General features: G+C 35.5%; 1 protein-coding gene across 4 annotated transcripts in view; it reads right to left on the reverse strand.

Moving 5' to 3' along the window:
- The window catches only part of si:dkey-10c21.1 (uncharacterized), a 70,999-nt gene extending 51,614 nt beyond the window's left edge, over positions 1-19,385 (reverse strand). Inside the window, exons 1-7 of one of the 4 annotated variants that reach the window (XM_067409350.1) lie at positions 19,031-19,385; positions 17,924-17,965; positions 16,942-17,052; positions 16,680-16,736; positions 16,283-16,525; positions 13,906-14,049; positions 10,597-11,047 (exon numbers count right to left, since the gene is read on the reverse strand). In XM_067409350.1, the coding sequence (XP_067265451.1) occupies positions 16,284-16,525; positions 16,680-16,736; positions 16,942-17,052; positions 17,924-17,965; positions 19,031-19,313 (735 nt within the window). In that variant the 5' untranslated portion in view covers positions 19,314-19,385 and the 3' untranslated portion in view covers positions 10,597-11,047; positions 13,906-14,049; position 16,283. Of the gene's footprint in view, positions 1-10,247; positions 11,048-13,905; positions 16,526-16,679; positions 16,737-16,941; positions 17,053-17,923; positions 17,966-19,030 lie in introns of those variants that run through there. The other 3 variants (XM_067409347.1, XM_067409351.1, XM_067409349.1) reach the window with 3 other exon arrangements.
- Positions 19,386-19,592: the final 207 nt, after the last annotated feature.

The raw sequence follows: 19,592 nt of genomic DNA on the forward strand, positions 1-19,592 counted from the left end.
ACCTACATATCATTGTCACAAATTACGAATTCATTCCCTCATTTTAGTAAATCGTGGCCATGTTGTACTAATTTGTTCCCTCGTTTTGATTCAACTAAAACAATGGAACGAAATACAAGGTGGCCATGATTTAAAACGAGGGAATTAATTAGTAAATCGTGGCCATGATTTACTAAAACACGGGAATGAATTCTTAAAGGGATAGTCAATATAGGGTCCCTGTAACACGGTTAGTAGTTGTGGGAAGAAGGAGGCGGGAACTGGCGAACGTTTAACAAAACTTTAATTCAAAATAAACATAGAACAAAACGAAAGTAATTTCTTTTGTGTTCAGCAGAAGAAATTCATACAAGTTTGGAACAACTTGAGGGAGAGTAAATGATAGAATTGTCATTTTTGGGTAAACTATCCCTTTAATCTGTGGCCACGATATATGAATATATGTTATCTAACAAATGAAAAATGAATTGATGCTTGTGTCAGTTTAACAGCTTGAGCTAAAAATGTTAGTTCTTTTGCATGTTAGACTATAATTGCATCTCAATAGTGCTCAAGGGAAATAAATTACATAATTTGCCTCTTTCACCAACTGTGACAAAGCTGTTCTTAAAGTACATCTTCATTGAGCTTCCCTGAGAAGGTTCAGCATAGATTAGTATACATTAGATATTAGGTTTTGCATCTGTGCATAGAGCGGATACTTATTTGACCTTTCAGTGTGTTTATTGAACTTCTGCCCAGGGTTTTCCTAGAACGCACTACACTGTAACCAAAGGAAAGAGAAAAAATAGAATTGGCAAAAAGATGGGAACAGATAGCACTGAAGTTAACCAAATAAGTAAATGCAACTTTTTGGAATATTCCTGATGCACTGATGTCTAAAAATGTCTAAGTCTTGTAAACTAGATCCATTGCAAATTTATAATGTCACTCAATCAGTATCAGAAATGCAAAGTTCATTTAAGTCAATGACTTCTTACAGTTTTAACATGATCTTTACATATTCTCTGTGAGGTTTCAAAGATGTTCCCATACTGCTATTTGGCTGCTAGTCAAAAATATCCAGCCCCAAGTCTGATTTTATGTGCAGGTCCCTCCTTCAGTAGTTTGGTAGGATTTTTTTTCACCTGTTTTACAATCAGCAGGTGAAAATAGTAAGTCTGATCACTTTGAAAAATAAAGGCTCACCTCTCCTCAACACGCCACTCAAGTTGAGGTATCATTCACCATAGCGTGATAGGCTACTGGTTTAACATACAGATGGAAAATGTAAATCACACAGGAAAGAGGAAATTGTTTTTGATATAATACATGAACATTTGTGATTTCTCTCTATCATTAAACCAAACAGATTTCTTCACGTAGACATCATTAGTCATTCTTGCTGGCATATCACATTGAGGGAGAGAAGCCTTCACTATCCTAAATTTATAGAGACACTCACAGACTCTTCTGATCCCATATGTTGTACAAATGACCATACAAAGTTCACCATGTTCAAATTCAAAGAAATGTAGCTAACACATGAGAAATATTAGCACTTGAAGGAGTTTTATCCTCTGTCTGGGAGATATGTGGTCAGTGTCTAGTCAATCATGGGAATCATTCATACTGCTGATGGGGAAGCATGAAAATTTATGGCTGGGAAACTTTATTGGAGGAACAAGATGTAGATGTACTGTAAACTGAAAAAAACAAAGCACAGAAATACTGCACAAAGGGATTTCTGGTATATATATATATACTTTGGGATGCCTGCCTTTACGTGCACATGAACTTTAATGACATCCCATTCTTAATCCATAGGGTTTAATATGGAGTTGGCTGACCCTTTGCAACTATAACAGCTTTAACTTTTCTGGGAAGGCTTTCCACAAGGTTTAGGAGTGTGTTTATGGGGATTTTTGACCATTCTTCTAGAAGTGCATTTGTGAGGTCAGGCACTGATGTTGGCGAGAAGTCCTGGCTCACAGTCTCCGCTCTAATTCATCCCAAAGGTGTTCTATCGGATTGAGGTCAGGACTCTGTGCAGGCCAGTCAAGTTCCTCCACACCAAACTCGCTCATCCATGTCTTTATGGATCTTGCTTTGTGCACTGGTGTGCAGTCATGTTAGAACAGGAAGGGGGCATCCTCAAAAATGAAATTTTCCAAAATGTCTTGGTATGCTGAATCATTAAGTGTTCCTTTCACTGGAACTAAGGGGCCAAGCCCAACCCCTGAAAAACAACCAGAGAACACATCTCCACTGCTCTAGAGTCCACTGCATCCGACACTGTGCATTGCACTTGGTGATGTAAGGCTTGGATGCAGTATAGCTCGGCCATGGAAACCCATTTCATGAAGCTCTCTATGCACTGTTCTTGAGCTAATCTGAAATTTGGAGGTCTGTAGCTATTGACTCTACAGAAAGTTGGCGACTTCTGTGCACTGTGTGCCTAAGCATGCGCTGACCCCGCTCTGTGATTTTACGTGGCCTACCACTTCATGGCTGAGTTGCTGTTGTTCCCACTTGCTTCAACTTTCTTATGATGTATATATTAGGATGAACTATTCTTTTAAGCGAATATCTTTTAAGCCCATATTAATGCTAATATGGATGTATGCATGAAGATTTTTTTGTAATTCTATGTACTACACTTCTACCACTTTTTTCTAAAAGCTGAGAAATACCTTGTAAATCTCTCTTAAACAAAAAATAGAATATAATTAGAAAGCACAAAAAATAGAAGGCACAAAATTATAAAACCCGAGTCAGCCAAATTTTCTTCCTAAAAGATTTCTCACATCTCATTATCCTATTTTTTTTTTTTCCAATTTCACACCTTCATACACCTAGTGGAGCAGTTTCAGAGATGTCAGAGACTATCTTTACCTCCATTTTTGCTTAGAAAACCTTAAAATCCTTGTGGTAATAATGGCTATAATGATTATAATAATAATGATTTGTTTTGTATTGAAAAAGCGATGAACAAATATGATAAGATAACATTTAATTTTGCATTAAGGAGCATCATTAATCAAACACCACCCCCTTTTTCTCTGCCTGCTAATTAGAATCCTGTTTCCTGCGCATGAATTCATGGGGCATCAGTGAGGCTTTTGAAGCACAAACATGTGGTTTAAATCGTTATTGTGCAAGCTGCCTACAAAGGGCTCTGACAGTTGCACAAACGCCATATGACACAGAGAATCCAAACTGGAAAACTACACCTACACGCCAGTCAATTCGTTTGCAGAAACAATACTGGAGATTCAGGATGTAAGACTGGCATTGAAAACCAAGAGTACACAATGTAAAATAGTAACCAAATATGGTGTGACATCACTGTATTGGGACATTATATAGCATCTTACGGCTATGGAACGACATGAGGGTAAATTAGTGACAGACATTTTTTGGTGGACTAACACTTTAATACTTCTATTCAGCAAGGATTAAATTTATTAAAAGTGACAAAGACTTTTTTTAATGTTACAAAATATTTAAATTTCAAATATATTATGTTCTTTTGACCTTTCTATGAAAGCCTGTTTCCCCCACTAAATAAAAAAAAAAAAAAAGTTACAGTTAAGTAACAGTAAACAGTAATATATCTCACAATTCTGACTTTTTTCTCACAATTCTGACTTTTTTTCTCACAATTGCGAGTTGTAAAGTCGGATTTGCGAGATATAAACTCGCAATTGCCTGATATAAAGTTACAATTCTGAGATTTAAACTCACAATTGCGTGATATAAAGTCCAATTCTGAGATATAAACTCGCAATTGCGTGAAATAAAGTCAAATTCTGAGATATAAACTCGCAATTGTGTGATATAAAGTCACAATTCTGAGATTTAAACTCACAATTGCGTGATATAAAGTCCTATTCTGAGATATAAACTCGCAATTGCGAGAAAAAGTCAGAATTGTGACTTTATATCACACAATTGCGAATTTATATCTCAGAATTCTGACTTTAAACTCGCAATTGTAAGAAAAAAAGTCAGAATTCTGAGATAAAAAGTCGCAATTACTGTTCTTCCCCTACCAAAGAAACAAAACCATCACCCAGCACTCTCCGAGCACGCTTTCATATTCTATTGCTAGACTGTCATCACTGTCATCTAGGTTAATGGGGAGTTAACATGGCTACACACAGGGAAGGCAATAGATTTCAAGCAAAACATTCCACAAAAAGAAGTTGATTAGCATCCCTACTGTAGGCTCAGGGTTCCTGTGACCCTACAAAGTGGTGTGGAAAAATGGAATGAAAATAAATTTAATTAGCAAATTTGAAATTTCTCTGTTTATTGCTCTAGTGGTAACTGTTTTTACAGAGAAATCATTGCAATTTACATTTCCACATATAGTTACACTGGTTACACTCTCCACTATATCCATCCTTTTACCTGTTCATAACTCAGAGTGATCTCTAAGCCCCTTAGCATAAAAATAAAAGATGACTCATCCTCACCTCTTGTGCCGGTGTTAAAAATAGCAAGTCAACATCGGCAGATGAACTGGACTTTGGGAAGCCTTTATATAAGGTGAAAGACTGAAATAGATATTAAAATATCCTGCATTTCAGAGAGTCATGGAAAGAATGGATTAGAAAAACACCACCAGACTGTCCCTCAAAAATGAGCTAAGGTTGAATGTTTTCAGTTTTATACAACATGAGATTATTTGTATTTATTTGCTATTTGCCATCAAAAGCCACAAAACAGCTTTAGTAGACGGCACATTTGTTCAGCCTGATAAAGCATTTGCTGCAGCCAGATTGAAACATTACATCTTATTAGTATTCTCATGATGACGTGCGGCTGGGGGCTATGGTGAGAGCGGTATGACTTCACAAGGAATGTAAAATAATGAGACAATCAAAACAAATCACTTCTCCTCCTTCTTTGCAATAGATGTTTATAAGCAGCATATTAGAAAATATCATCTCTTCAGGCCGGGAATTACCACTGACTGCTTTTAATTTTTTTGTGTATTTCATTTCATTTTCTCCAATGCCTAAAAACATAATGGGGAATGTTAGTGAAAAAAATTGGAAAAGCTTTTGTATAACAAAAGTGAAATAATAAATCATAAGAAAATCTCTACATATGGATTTTTTTTTTTTTTTTTTTGAATGAATGAATGAGTCACCAACAACAAGAAATCTAAACTGAGTGGGTGTTTTTGTTTTATTTCTTTTTACCTTCTGTCTTCCTCTTTTTCAGGGTGGCTAATTAGCAATAGTTCTTTGCATGAGGCAAGCAAAGAATTTGCAAAGAATTTCAGGCCTTGTTTGTTAGTTTTGTTAGACCTCAGGGACAAAAAAATGTAATGCATTTCATAGTGCAAACTGCAAACAATATGTAAATATTTCAAACTCTGCACAATTGTAGCATGAATAACTCTCTGGATTTAAAAGACAGGAGTGTAACAATGTGTCGTGTCACAATATATTTGGGTATATATTTGTGGGTCTGATAATGCCAAATGTCTTATATTAGCAGTAAAAAGTGGCCTACATTATTTTAAATACATCTAGTGACAGAGTGCAAACATATTCATCTAAAACAAATCTGTGTTTCAGCGTTAGAGTCATGAATATTTTTTATTCCGGCATCCCAATTGTCCTCTTCATTGGGTTACCAGCACCAAAACCATTCATTTCCACCACCCAAGTAATACCAAATTTAGCATTGTTTTGTTGTCCTTTTTTGTCCTGGAGTATCGCAGTTTCATCGTATCATGACTTATGTATCGAATCGTGACATAAGGGTATCATTACACCCCCACAAAGTATACAGTTGATAATAGTATTTTGATGTCCCCACCCCAAATGCCACCACCCCCTCCAAATGCCCAGATCTGGTGCCAAACTGCTTCACATGCATAGTCATCATCAAATAAGCTAATGCACAATAAAAACATACGCAACAAGTAGAAGAATATGGAGTGTAAAGGATGGTGGTTTCATCTGTCTGAGGTGGGCACCTATTTTCAGTTGTAAAGAGTACAAGAAATTTACATTCCACTGAAAGCTACATACTGTAATATTGTACATGAAGCAGTTTTTATCATCGATCACACTGAAAACACGTAAGCAGCTTTGGGATAAAAACACTGCAATACAAACTGCTAAGTGACATTGGGCAATTTGGATAGATTTTCCTTCATAAAGTCTTTTCCTAATGTATGTCAGCAAATAAACAGAAAATACAGAATTATAGACAATTCAGCTCTTAAAGAAATATAAAAACATTGGGCTGATGCAGATAACATTATTCAACACAAGATTCATCAACACTGGCAATCATTTACCAATCAAGAACATTAGCTCAAAATTTAAACTATAAACTGTTTAAACTATAATGTCTGTTGCCAATTTTTCTGCATGCATAAATCTGTGAATACTCTAACTAGATGTTACATAATAGTTTAACATTCAGTAAGAGTTTTACAGACTAATGAGAATGCTGTAAAAACCCTCACTTATCCCTGGTCACGATGTCTGCTCAACAGATAGTGTGCAGTGAAACCATTACCTCTGTATGCAGATGGGTGCATGTGCTACTGTAAATGATCTGGTAGTGGGCTCAAACTAACTATTGCAAGAATAAATGTTTCTGAACCTCTAGCAAATAATAATCAAAATCTCTATTTAAATCTGAAAGAGAGAAAAAAAAAGACTTCCAATTGCAGCTTATGAATCATACTTTGTCTGTTTATTGTTATTTTGTAATGCACAAAGGGTGAAAAGTTCAAATACTGTCCAGATGGCAAACTGGAAGGGACTTTACTTAATAAGATAACATATTTATATTAGCCTAATCAAACTGCCATTTAAAATCAATCCTGCATCTGTTAGCTCTGATAGGAGATGGATGCAACTCTTTAATGCGTTTTCTAAAAAACATACCCTGCCAATAAAATGCCATTAATGGCATCTATAATTGGTAAACAAGACAGAGTGAGATAAAGAGTCTTATGTTAAAACACAGTGATTCTATCAGTCTCTTATATGAAAAAAGTACAGAGAAGAGGTTCAGCAAACAAAAAAAGGCACAGCGATGTGCACATCAACATTTCCATGTGTATATTATTTAGGATATTCCAAGTTTCTGACCTGCCATGTTAAACTAGCTCATCTCTTTTCCCCTCACACTCCTTCCCAGTGACACTACATACAGTACAGTATGCCATTTCCCATGACCAAATGTCCCTGAAAGGTCTCAAAATCAACCTCAACAGCATAGTTCAGCATGACCAATGAAAACAGACTGGCAGTGCTGGAAATAATTATGACTCTGAATGACACATTATTATGCAAGTTTAACAAGTTTCTGATGGATTTATAAAATTATGTTTCTTTCAAATATGTTGGTCAATGAGCTTTAAAGGGCAAGTAACAAGTAATCAGACTCAGACATTATGTTGACATCACTGTGTGCTGAAAACAGAGAAGGAAGTGTGACTTCCTTCTTTCCTTCCATACAGGATTTCTCTAATGTGGTTCTACCACTTTCCATTGTGTAGCTAAAGAGCAAGATAATGTGGTTAATGGTCTCAAAGGTTGGTCAAAATGTTCATGGTTTAAACTGAACATATACTGATTTTAAAAATGTTAAGTCTTAATATAGCACTATCACTTTTTAAGTTAGTGTAAACAAAAATATATAATATAAAAATAGGGGAACTTAAATGGACATATAATGAAATATATGTAATATTTAGAGGTTTTTGATAGATAGATAGATAGATAGATAGATAGATAGATAGATAGATAGATAGATAGATAGATAGATAGATAGATAGATAGATAGATAGATAGATAGATAGATAGATAGATAGATAGATAGATAGATAGATAGATAGATAGATAGATAGATAGATAGATAGATAGTTTGGGATTAAAAGTACTAAAAGTTTGGGTTCAATACAATTTGTTTAATTTTTTGTCTCCTTTTCTTACCAAGGCTGCTTTTATTTGAACAAAACTACAGTAAATCAGTATTGTTTATTATTGCTACAATTTAAATAAAATGTTTTCTATTTTAATTTTAAAATGTAATTCATAAAATGTATTTCATGTAATTCAAATGTAATTTTAAAATGTAATTCATGTGTATATATATATATATATATATATATATATATATATATATATATACACATAAATATATATATATACATATATAACATACATATATATAAACACATATACACACATATACATATATATTATATATATAATCATTTACAAAATTGAAGACATTTTCAGGTGTCCACATACAGTAGTTATTTGAAACTCTTACTATTAAAAGCGTCAGGGTAACCCGCACTAAAAGGGGCTCAAGAAGGCTATTTAATCATGTGCCCAATGGGAGCTATATGGAAGCCAGGGGAATGGAAAAGAAGGAAGTAACTGACATTTGACACTGTGATCCCCATAGCTTATAGAAAGCAAAAACTATTTCGGAATGCTTCTAAGCACAACACGGCTATTTAGAGGAACGCAGAGTTCTGGGAATCTTTTTGCAGATACTTCGATTGACGTGTGCCAGACTTTTAAATAAGCCTGTGATGTCCAATACTCGCAAACTAAAGTATCTAGTTTGAGAGGACCAACTTACATTCTTCACTCCATGAAAGATTTGTTAAATAAACTGTAAGTCTCATGTGGTTGAACCAGTTTACCCCCTCAAGCCAATCTAAACCTGTATGACATTCATTCTTCTGTGGAACACACACACACACACAAAGATATTTTGAAAACAACACTGAACCCCATTACACACACACACACACACACACACACATATACATATATATATCTATATCTATATATATAATGTATGTGTGTGTGTAATTAATTAAAATTAGTTAGTTTAATTAAAATATCTTTCCTCCCTCTTGCAACAACTTTTCTCTGAGATCAACCAATAGCAAACCACAACGATCCTATCAATTCCAGATGGACAAAAATCAAGTCCCGCTCTACATTTAGAGACTACAGAAGAAAAGACTATCGCAACTTCCATTTCACGCCATCATTAACACATGGTATCTAGTCAGCCTGTACTGGTAGGCCACTCATTCCCTAAATTTAAGTCTATCTGAATTTGTTCAGCTAAGCTTTCCAAACAGCATTCATCTGTTCACAACCGGTTCCAATCTACTCTTGACTAGTAGGAAACTCCAAACCAGCATAGACCAATCCAGACCAGAAATACATGCTGGTATAAGCTGTTTAAGTGCAATAGCAACTCTTGTGGGTTCACATTAGTCGCTCAGAGAGGAGAAATCTCTGACCCTGTTTACCACTACACTGTCTGGTGCGTGATGCGTGAGCTGCAGGGCAGTGATCCACTTACGGCGGCAGCATCAGACTGGCCTGAGAACATCAGACAGGCAGGCGAGAGGAGGAATAACAATTAGCGTACTGCAGTGAGGATACTTGAGTCAGAAAAAAGGTTGAATGGGGAAAAGCTCTAGTACTTGAAACAGCCACGCTTCATATAAACAAGCGCCTTGGACAGTTGCAAGTTTAGTAAATCATAATAGCTCCATGTACTGCCATACAATGCAGCATCCAAGCAGGATTTTATTAGCGAGAGATTTGCATACACACACAGATAGATAGATAGATAGATTGATAGACAGACAGACAGACAGACAGACAGACAGACAGACAGACAGACAGACAGACAGACAGACAGACAGACAGACAGACAGACAGACAGACAGACAGACAGACAGACAGACAGACAGACGATAGATAGATAGATAGATAGATAGATAGATAGATAGATAGATAGATAGATAGATAGATAGATAGATAGATAGATAGATAGATAGATAGATAGATAGATAGATAGATAGATAAACAGTTTCTTCGCATCACTTATGATGTTAGGCAGTTTTAGAACAGAGCAGATGTCTTAAAGGGATAGTTCACCCAAAAATGAAAATTCTGCCATCATTTACTCACCCTCAAGTTGTTCCAAACCTGTATGAATTTCTTTGTTCTGCTGAACACAAAGGAAGATATTTGGAAGAATGTAACCAAGCAGATCTCCACCCCCACTGACTACCATAGTATTTTTTTTTTCCTACTATCAATGGGGTAGTCATTGCGAGGCACTTGGTTACAATTGTGTAACAAATGTCTTACTTTGTGTACAGCAGAACAAATTTATACAGGTTTGGAACAACTTGAGGGTGAGTAAATAATGACAAAGTTTGCAAAGGGCTGCATCTGAAAACCTAGGCAGGTGACTTGCTGCCTCGCTGCCCTATCAGGCAACGACATGTAAGGCAGCGTTTGTACATTGAAGGCACTTCACGGAACTGATTTCAGACAGACTTCTGAGGCAGCGTAACAGTTTAATGATCTACCGTGAAACAGCGCGAGCTTTGGTGAAAACTAAAATATTTCTTTACTACAGTAGTCATTTCTCGCTAGAAATGACATCAAAAGAGGAAAATGTTGGTCAAAAACGTACATTTATACACAAACTGAGCAGCAAACGCAACTTTTGGAAGCCATCTTTATTTTTCTAGCTGGAAGTGAAGCTAACATTGAATTCGGATGTGCCTTGATGTCTTCCTACCTTGAAATGTGTCCTCTGAAGGCAGCATTTTCCAGTTTTCAGACGCAGCCAAGGTCTTGTTCTTATAATCAGCGAAAGGCAATGACATCTTCATAATCCAGTTTGAGCAATCTCATTAAACTTCACCAAGAATGACACTATGGAGAATTTGCAATAAATAAATCAACCAAAGCTTGCAACAACAGACATTTTCTCTGGGTCACTGCTAAATGTAAAATCATTTCTATCAAAGCTGGAAATTGTGGAAGTGGAAATTGTGGTAGTCTTTTATTTCCTATCGTGACATATGTCCAAGGAAATGGCTTCTTGCACAAGAAAAAATTTAAGGTCCCTTGATTTTGTCCATGGAGAATTGATTGGATTGCTGTGGTTTGCTATTGGTCGATCTCATGTGAGTGACAGGATGTCCCGCCCTTGTGCCAGTAAGCGCATCATCAGAGAAGAGATGTTGCTGCAAGAGGAAGAAGTTATTTTGATGGGCCCAAGAAATGATGAGCATGGATAAACAATAAATACTGCAATATTCCATTAAAAGAAAAAAAGAATTGTCAATTTTGATTTTATAGTGTTTTTATTTTGATAATTTAACACGCTTTTGATTTAAAATGTACCATAGAAATTTGACATCTGATTTGTAATGGTTCTAAGAAGTTGTGAAACACATAGGGCAGATTTATTTAAAGTAGAAAAACAAAAAGTCACTAAAATATTAGTCTCGGATGCGAGTGCACAATAAAGTCACAGACCCACCATCTGGTTCTAATCTATGGCTCTGATAACTACTGCAACCACTGTGGTTAAAAAAATTACTTTTTTAATGTACCCTCAAGTGCAGTGTTTCTCAACTGGTGGGTCGTGACGTAAAAGTGGGTCACAATACCGTTTTGAGTTGGTCGCGGATTGTGCAGTCAAGAAAAAACAACAAACGTGATTCTGTGTTTTTCTGATGCAAGACTTTTATTTTGAAAGTTGTGCATGAAAGCTGTTGACACTTCTGTCAGATGCAGTTTAAGTAAAGAGTCCCTGAGAAAAACCCAGGCTATATGTCAGTGTCTTTATTCTAATGTTATTTTCGTAACTTGTTACGAAATAAAAAGTCTCTCACCTCAGAAAAGCAAACTTCAGCTGTTATACTGTGCTTGCGGCGCGCGCGCTGTATATCAATCACCTCATTGGCGCAGAAGAAATTATTACGAGCATGCATAGTTGTAGTTATGTTGTCAATAAATAATGTAATTACAAAAAGATTTCAATAAATTACTTAAATGGTGTTGTGTGTTAGCTGGAAAGGATTTGCATGCATGATGGTCATTCTATTCATCAGGAGCAGTTTCCATGTTTCATTAAAGGTGCTCTAAGTGATGCTGGGTGGAGTAACTTCCTGTTGACATTCGAAGTGTTGTCAAACAAAACAGAGGCTAGCTAGACCCTCCCTCCTCCTCCTCCCCCTCCCCTCCATGCTTCCTGAAACAGTCACGAACACACATTAAAAATCATTCTTGTCGGTTATTGGCTGGAGCATGTTTATTATGATTCGTGGTCCAGGCTGCACCATGTAGTTTTTGTTGTCATTTTTGGAGCTTGTGGCGACTACAGAGACCGTGTTTTTTTAGGGGACAGGCAGCTAGCGGATAGTGAGGAGATGTTTGCTGTATTTGACAAAAAATGTTTTAGCCTAAAAACTTGTGACATAGCTTAGAGCACCTTTAAAGGCACAGTATGTTTGTTTCGCCGCTAGGGGTCGCTAAACTTTTCAAAACTTGTCATTCCGATGGATCTAATAATGTTTATGGCAAAATAATGTTTTTTTAAAGTTTTTAACATGACCGTGGTATAAAGCAAGGTGTGGCCGAGAATCGCGGGTGCGATTGCTAATGAGAGACAGATATCAGGGACATTTCATTCTACAGAACTACTCGCAAAGCTGAAATACTACTGATACAGGTCAGTTTATCTGACGACATAAAATTGTTAGGTAATGCGGCACTGTTTCACTTGATATTGATATACGATATTGATCCTCGTTTTATTTCTCCTTTTGTCCCAAAGTTTGCTTCCCATGGTCCATAATGTTTGAAGGAAACAATAACATGTCGCTAGACTGCAGCTCTCCCGCCTGCTGCCATGGTTACTGTGCAGTACAAGGAAACCAGGGATAACGCAGATATTCAGTTGTTAAGTCTGACGTCACACGGCAGCGCTTCCGGGTCCTAATGCTCGATCTCATACCACAAGAAAACAACAAATGGTGCTAATATACACACACTATGTGGTGTAATACTACAAAAAAAGTATAATCATAACCTTTATCTCCATATCAAAATTCCAGATGGCCAGACAATGATTCATCTTTTATAAATCTTTAAAATATTAATGTCTATGACGCTGTGAGCACGGAGACTGTTGTATAGACTGTAAGTATTTAAAATGTTTAACTTTTTAAAATGATTGATGTTAATATGACTAAATAGCGCTCATAAACGGCCGTCGATGGCATTCTCAAGTGAAATGAGTCGAGGCTTGGACCTGGAAATGGCGTTCCTTACGTCACGACTTAACAAGCGGATTAGGTCATTGACAGGCGACAAGTGAAAAGGGAGGGACGGGTACTATTTAAATTGTGAATTTCTCTGAATATACAAATTCTTGGAAACATTTAGGATAATGGAAGTACACAGCTGAACAAAATATATAACATTGTGCAAGTGGTTTTTGGATATTATTGTGCCTTTAACAGTTCATGTTAGCATTACCATGGTAGCTGTTGTTTCCATAACCCCAAAATGCCACTTTATTTTCACTTTGTGTTATTTTGTATATTTTTGACTACTGTGGCTCATACCATCTTACTAACTTTACTGTATCAAAAACTAGTTTGGGACAACTATTTGGCCTTACCTTTTAGGCTATGTTAAGTAGGCTATACATACATACATACATATATTATATATATATATATATATATATATATATATATATATATTATATATATATATATATATATATATATATATATGACTGATGACCATGGGAAAATGTCTGTCCCATCAAACCAGTTGAGAACCACTTAGTGCAAGTAATGCATGACAAAGAACTTTGTGTGCTCTTGTACTCTTGTAAGCACTTAAAATTTCCCACAAGTCTAATGTAGAAGAATCAAACAAACCTCAAAGTATCAAGCATGAATGCCTCCAAACCTGAGTATATGATGAATATAAATGTGAAAGTAACTTACCCACTCGAGTGTAATAATGCTCTATAGTATGAACAATAGTTTATAATTCAGATTACAGTTGTATTTATTTTTACCTGTGCCATGCTGAACGCCAACAGATCACGGTTCAGGCTCCTCATTCCTTCTCTTCACCCACTGTGCTACTCCACCATCCCCATCTAGTGGCTGAATTGTGTTACTGCGACTCCAGTTGTTTTGGACAGTTCTACGCTGCTGTGCTTGAAACCGGGCAAATAACCAAGATATCATATTAAATGATAACGAGGCTGTGAGAGATTTTCTCATTTAGAAGGCTAATTTCTCCATTGGTTCTCCAAATATTTTTAATTGGTTCAAGCAGTTTCGCTGTGTCAAGTAAAATAGTAAAAAAGTAAACAAATGTAGGCCTAAAAGAAAAATATATATTTTATATATATAATATAATATAATATATATATATTTTTTTAATTAATAATATATTTTATATTTTTCATGTTATATATAACAAATTGCTGTATAGATTACAATTGTTGACATAATTCATGAATTTATATTTTCAATGTTGTGACAAAACAAAATTTAGCAAATATTTTAGTTTAGTTCCACACATAAGATTATATATTGCCAACAAGTAAATTGGTATCTAAGTGTAATTTATCAGTAATTGTGCACTAGTCCTAAGAGAGATGTCTTACCTCATCTTCCTTTATGTATGCAACCTTAATTTGTTTCTGATAGTGTATAAAAAGGGTAAGCAACAAAAAAGTTTAAAGTGTTTAAAACTCAAAAAACAAACAATAGCATGAGGTTATGTTAAGACAACATAATTTGCTTTAGTTCACAGAGGATATAGTATTTAGCAGGTATTTAGCATTTAACGGTTCAATCATTGACCAATCAGTTGATAAAAACGAATGCAATAAGTGTTGTTTTTATATTAGGCAGTAAGCAAAGCTGATGTAATGTTAAGGTGTTTTTCTCTAGCTCACGTTGGCCACAATTATTGGCACCCAATTATTGCAACGTCCTTTTCCCAAGATAACAGCTGTGAGTCTTCTTCTATAATGCCTGATGAGTTTGGACAACACCTGACAAGAGATCAGAGATCATTTCTCCATACAGAATCTCTCCAGATCCTGCAGATTCCAGCTCCATGTTGGTGCTTCTTCTCTTCAGTTCTCTCCACTCATTTTCTTTAGGGTTCAGGTCAGGGAACTGGGAAGGTCATGGCAGAAGCTTCATTTTGTGCTCAGTGACACATGTTTGTGTTGGTTTTGATGTTTGTTTTGGATCATTGTCCTGTTGGAAGATCCAACTACGGCCCATCATAGGATATCTAGCAGAAGCGGTCAGGTTTTGATTTTTTATCTGTTGGCATTTGTTAGAATCCATGATACCATGAATCTGAACAAGATGTCCAGGACCTCCAGCAGAAAAATAGGCCCACAACAATAAAGATCCAGCAGTATATTTAACCGTGGGCATGGGGTACTTTTTATCCATGTGTGCACCAAACCCATCTGGTGGGTTTGCTGCCAAAAAGCTATTTTTTTAGTTTCATCTGACCATAGAAACCGGCAGAGAATCGACCATAGAAGCCGGTCCCGTTTGAAGTTCCAGTCTTGTCTGACAACTGAATATGCTGGAGATTGTTTCTGGATGAGAGCAGAGGATTTTTCTTGAAACCCTCCCGAACATCTTGTGGGGATGTAGGTGCTGTTTGATCATTTTTTTAGGCTTTCTGAGACTCAAGACTCAACGAATCTCTGCAATTCTCCAACTGTGATCCTTGGAGAGTCTTTGTCCACTCAAACTCTCCTCCTCACTGCACATTAGGACGATTTAGACACACGTCCTCTTCCAGGCAGATTTGTAACATCTTTAGTTAATTGGAACTTTTTAATTATTGCCCTGATAGTGGAAATGGGGATTTTCAATGCATTAGCTTTTTTCTTATAGCCATTTTCTATTTTGTGAAGCTCAACAATCTTTTGCTGCACATCATAACTATATTGTTTGGTTTTAAATGTTTTTCTGTTTTGGAGAAAAACATTTATTTCATAATGTGATTTTCCCCCCACTTTCAATTGTTTTACTTCGATGAAAGGTTAGAATTTTGTGATTTTTTTAAAATGAAAGCTCAAAACGACAAACAATGCAGATTTATTTTCACAGTCACCTTTGCTCATATTTACTAAGGGTGCCAATATTTGTGGAGGATATATATGTATATATATATATATATATATATATATATATATATATATATATACACACACCACTGACAAGTTTGGTTATATGAACAATGTAGCCTACTTGGTCCTCGATACAAGAAAAGTAAAATTCCTTCACCAATCAATTATTTAAAAAAAATTAGAAAAGAAAAGAAAAGAAAAGAAAAGAAAAAAAGTACATAATGCCAATGCTTGCCTGTAATATTTGTGGTTAAACTCATGAGTAAACAATACAAACTTTAGTATAGCAGTTCCTTCATCAGAGATTCTTCATGCTTTAACAAAGCATCGACCAGGGCCTTAGCTATGCTTTCACAGTTCACACAGTCAAGCAGATCCCTCATCTTCTTCTGGCGTGTTGGATTCGCTCTCACATTTGCAATTGATTCATCGTGCAAGTCAAGATCATCAATAATTGGATCAATGTTCTTCACTTTTTGAACCAACCGACTGGTATTGTTTTTTAGAAACTTTTGATAATCTGGGAATATAAAAAGAACAAAAATGAAAAAGGAAAATGAAGGCAAAATGGGAAACAATATATATATATATATATATATATATATATATATATATATATATATATATATATATATATATATATATATATATTTATTTATAAGATTGACTCTAACCTTGTATTGACCTGCTACCATTTTCTCTTCTTTCACAGTCTCTATCAGGTTTTTGGCCTGAAACATAAAAAAAAAAAAAATAGGATTATTGTGAGATTATTATGTTTTATTTTTTTTATTTTTTTTATTTATTTTTTTAATTGCTGGCATGAATTGAGTTTAAAAAAAAAAAGTCCAATCCTTTTGGCGTCTTTTGCTTTGAGTCTTCTGTAAAATAAATGTCTGAAATATTTAAAATAATATTTACCAATTTGCAACTTACAATTTGATTTGCCAGAGGGTGCAATAGTCATATTCATTTCAATGGAGCCTAGAGTTGCACCAGTTATGTTAGGCGAATACACATTGCTGCCACCAGATGCATAGATTTTGCCTGTTTGCATAAAATTTATGTCAGTTCATACAATTGTTCATTATACAATACATCCAATAGAGTGCAACAGTGCCCATCCCCTTTTTCAGCGGCGCTGATTCCGGAAGTTTTTTTTTTTTTTTTCATTCATTTTTCCCATAGGGAATTGAAAATAGTCTTTGTTATAAGACATGAACCAAGCCAATCAGCTACGAGGTGAATCATAACAACACTACAAACTTTGATTTGAAGCAAAAAAGTCAGACAAAATGACAAAGGTACAAGACTGTGTACTTAACGGTTTTAGTGAGGGAAAGAACTACAATCTCATGAAGCATTGCGAACAGCATAATCAGATTAAAAATTACACAAACATGTCAGTATATTGAGAGCATAGGGATATTACATCATTTGCAGTGCTTGAAGGGAGTGGGTGGAGCTAAAGAGCTATTTTGGAATGTGTTGATTTTTTAACTCTCTGATTGGTGTAATTTTCTGTACAGCATCATGTGTAATTCCACTATTAAACACGATTATTTAAAAAAAAAAATAAGCTAAAATAATGCAGGCTTCAGCGGAAGCAAATACCATGTATTTACAACATCATAGCTCACAGTAGGTCTGTCTTTAAAGTTATTGTTCAAAATCACTCCTTCAAGTGGACTATATTTTGATGTGGTAATGTAGGGAATAGTGAATGAGGGTATAGGAGGGCGATTTTGAACACAGACTTGGTCTTGGATGCCTGAAATAGCTGCCCAGATCGTTGCAAATATGGCTGCCGAGTGAACAGACTTTCCTTTAAAGGGACTTTGAATGATTTTTTACTTCTGGAACCTGGCCGTTGCACTCTATAATGTTTCCCATTATAATAAATATAAACCACACTAACTTGTTACTTGGATGCCTGAATGTGCAGCTGTGTTTGCTGTCTCTAGAGAGAGAGAGAGAAAGAGAGAGAGAGAGAAAAAAAAAGAAAAGGCAAGACCATGTTATTTTAGATGGCAAAAATCATGCAAAGCATCATGGACAGTATATTACAGTATATTGATCTGCCAGCTTAACACAACACATAGCTAAGCTATTCACAGTAGGTGAGACTACAAATGGTATTGAATCTAACCTTGTAATGACCTGATAGAAGCTAGAATTATTTATTTATTTATTTGTTTGCAAGAATTGAGGCCAATGTGTAGGCCTATATAATTTCAATAATATCATTTTGAAGAAATGTACAGTTCTTTTCCATACAGGGCAGTTTAATATGCCTATCACAAAAACTTAACTAAACCAGCATAATGCTGTTTAAGGTAGGTTTTGAAGCTGGTATGCTGGTTCGAGCTCCAAGTGCTGGTCCTATGCAGCTCAAACCAGCATATGAGCTTCAAACCTTAACATGACATTGTTTTCCACTGAATTACATTATTTGTCCCAAATTGTTATTAATTACTTCACCCTAGGTTGGAAGCCATTTTTATTAGGCATAATAGGCTATGTTTGTCTTTTGGCTATGTTTCATATAGAAAAATCATATGGAGCCTATAGTTCGCTCTTTCTCTTTAAGTTTTTCTTTACATCAAAACTCAACGTCATCGACGCCATTTTGTTAATTCCTGAAGTAAACACCTTTATGTTTTTTTTTTTTTTTTTTTTTAAATCCGTGTTTTGGACTTTAAGTTGAGCACACGACGATCTGGTGGGCAGGCAAATCTTACTAAGGCTTGGTGTTTATCTATTCATAAGATGAAAATATTGGACATATTTAAGTTTCACGAATGATCACTATACGAAAACATAGCCTATATAGCCTATTCCCAACACAGCATTCCCAAACCCTATCTTATGAAAAAGTCTATAGATTGCTACTATTTTGACGCCCTTCAGCTAAAATGGGCCACTAGTTTCACTTTATGAACTGATTTTTAAGCTATATTATATCATAAATCATAAGTGCACAATTATATGTAGCCTACACGTTATATTTTGCAAAGAAACATACCTGAAGTATCCACGGTTTCAATCCATTTTCTGAGTTCAGGAGAAAATTCATTCACTTCATCATCTTTCAGCAAAATCAGAAAATCTCGACACACATTTTCACCCTTCCCAAGGATGAAGTCCAAAAGTTTAATAACCATATCCCTGGAAACTGTCATAGAGTTCAGTTCATCGTACTCCGACGCTGTTATAAGTTCGCTTGCTTGAACATGTTGCAAAATCAATGAATCCGCTTTAAGCCAATTGATGAGTTTAGGTTTGCTTTTCAAAATGACTTTCTCCATTTCTACTTATTCTACAACAGGTTTACGTCACAGCCTTGTATCGACTTGTATAATAACCATAGACAGATTTTACTTTCGATTTTCGATCTGTACGTTGCATTTACTACCGCTGGGTGGCGATTGTGTATAAGAAGGACAGCTACTATTAGTTAATAAATTACTTTATTTGTTGATTTATGTGTTTAATTATATGTTTGTTTGCATCTTGCAGTACATTATGTCATATCTCATCACCCACTGTTATCCTAACCTGTCTGTTGAGGCAGATTTCTAGCATGA

This window comes from Chanodichthys erythropterus, chromosome 14, assembly GCF_024489055.1.
Source record: "Chanodichthys erythropterus isolate Z2021 chromosome 14, ASM2448905v1, whole genome shotgun sequence".
In the NCBI taxonomy this organism is placed as follows: domain Eukaryota; kingdom Metazoa; phylum Chordata; class Actinopteri; order Cypriniformes; family Xenocyprididae; genus Chanodichthys; species Chanodichthys erythropterus.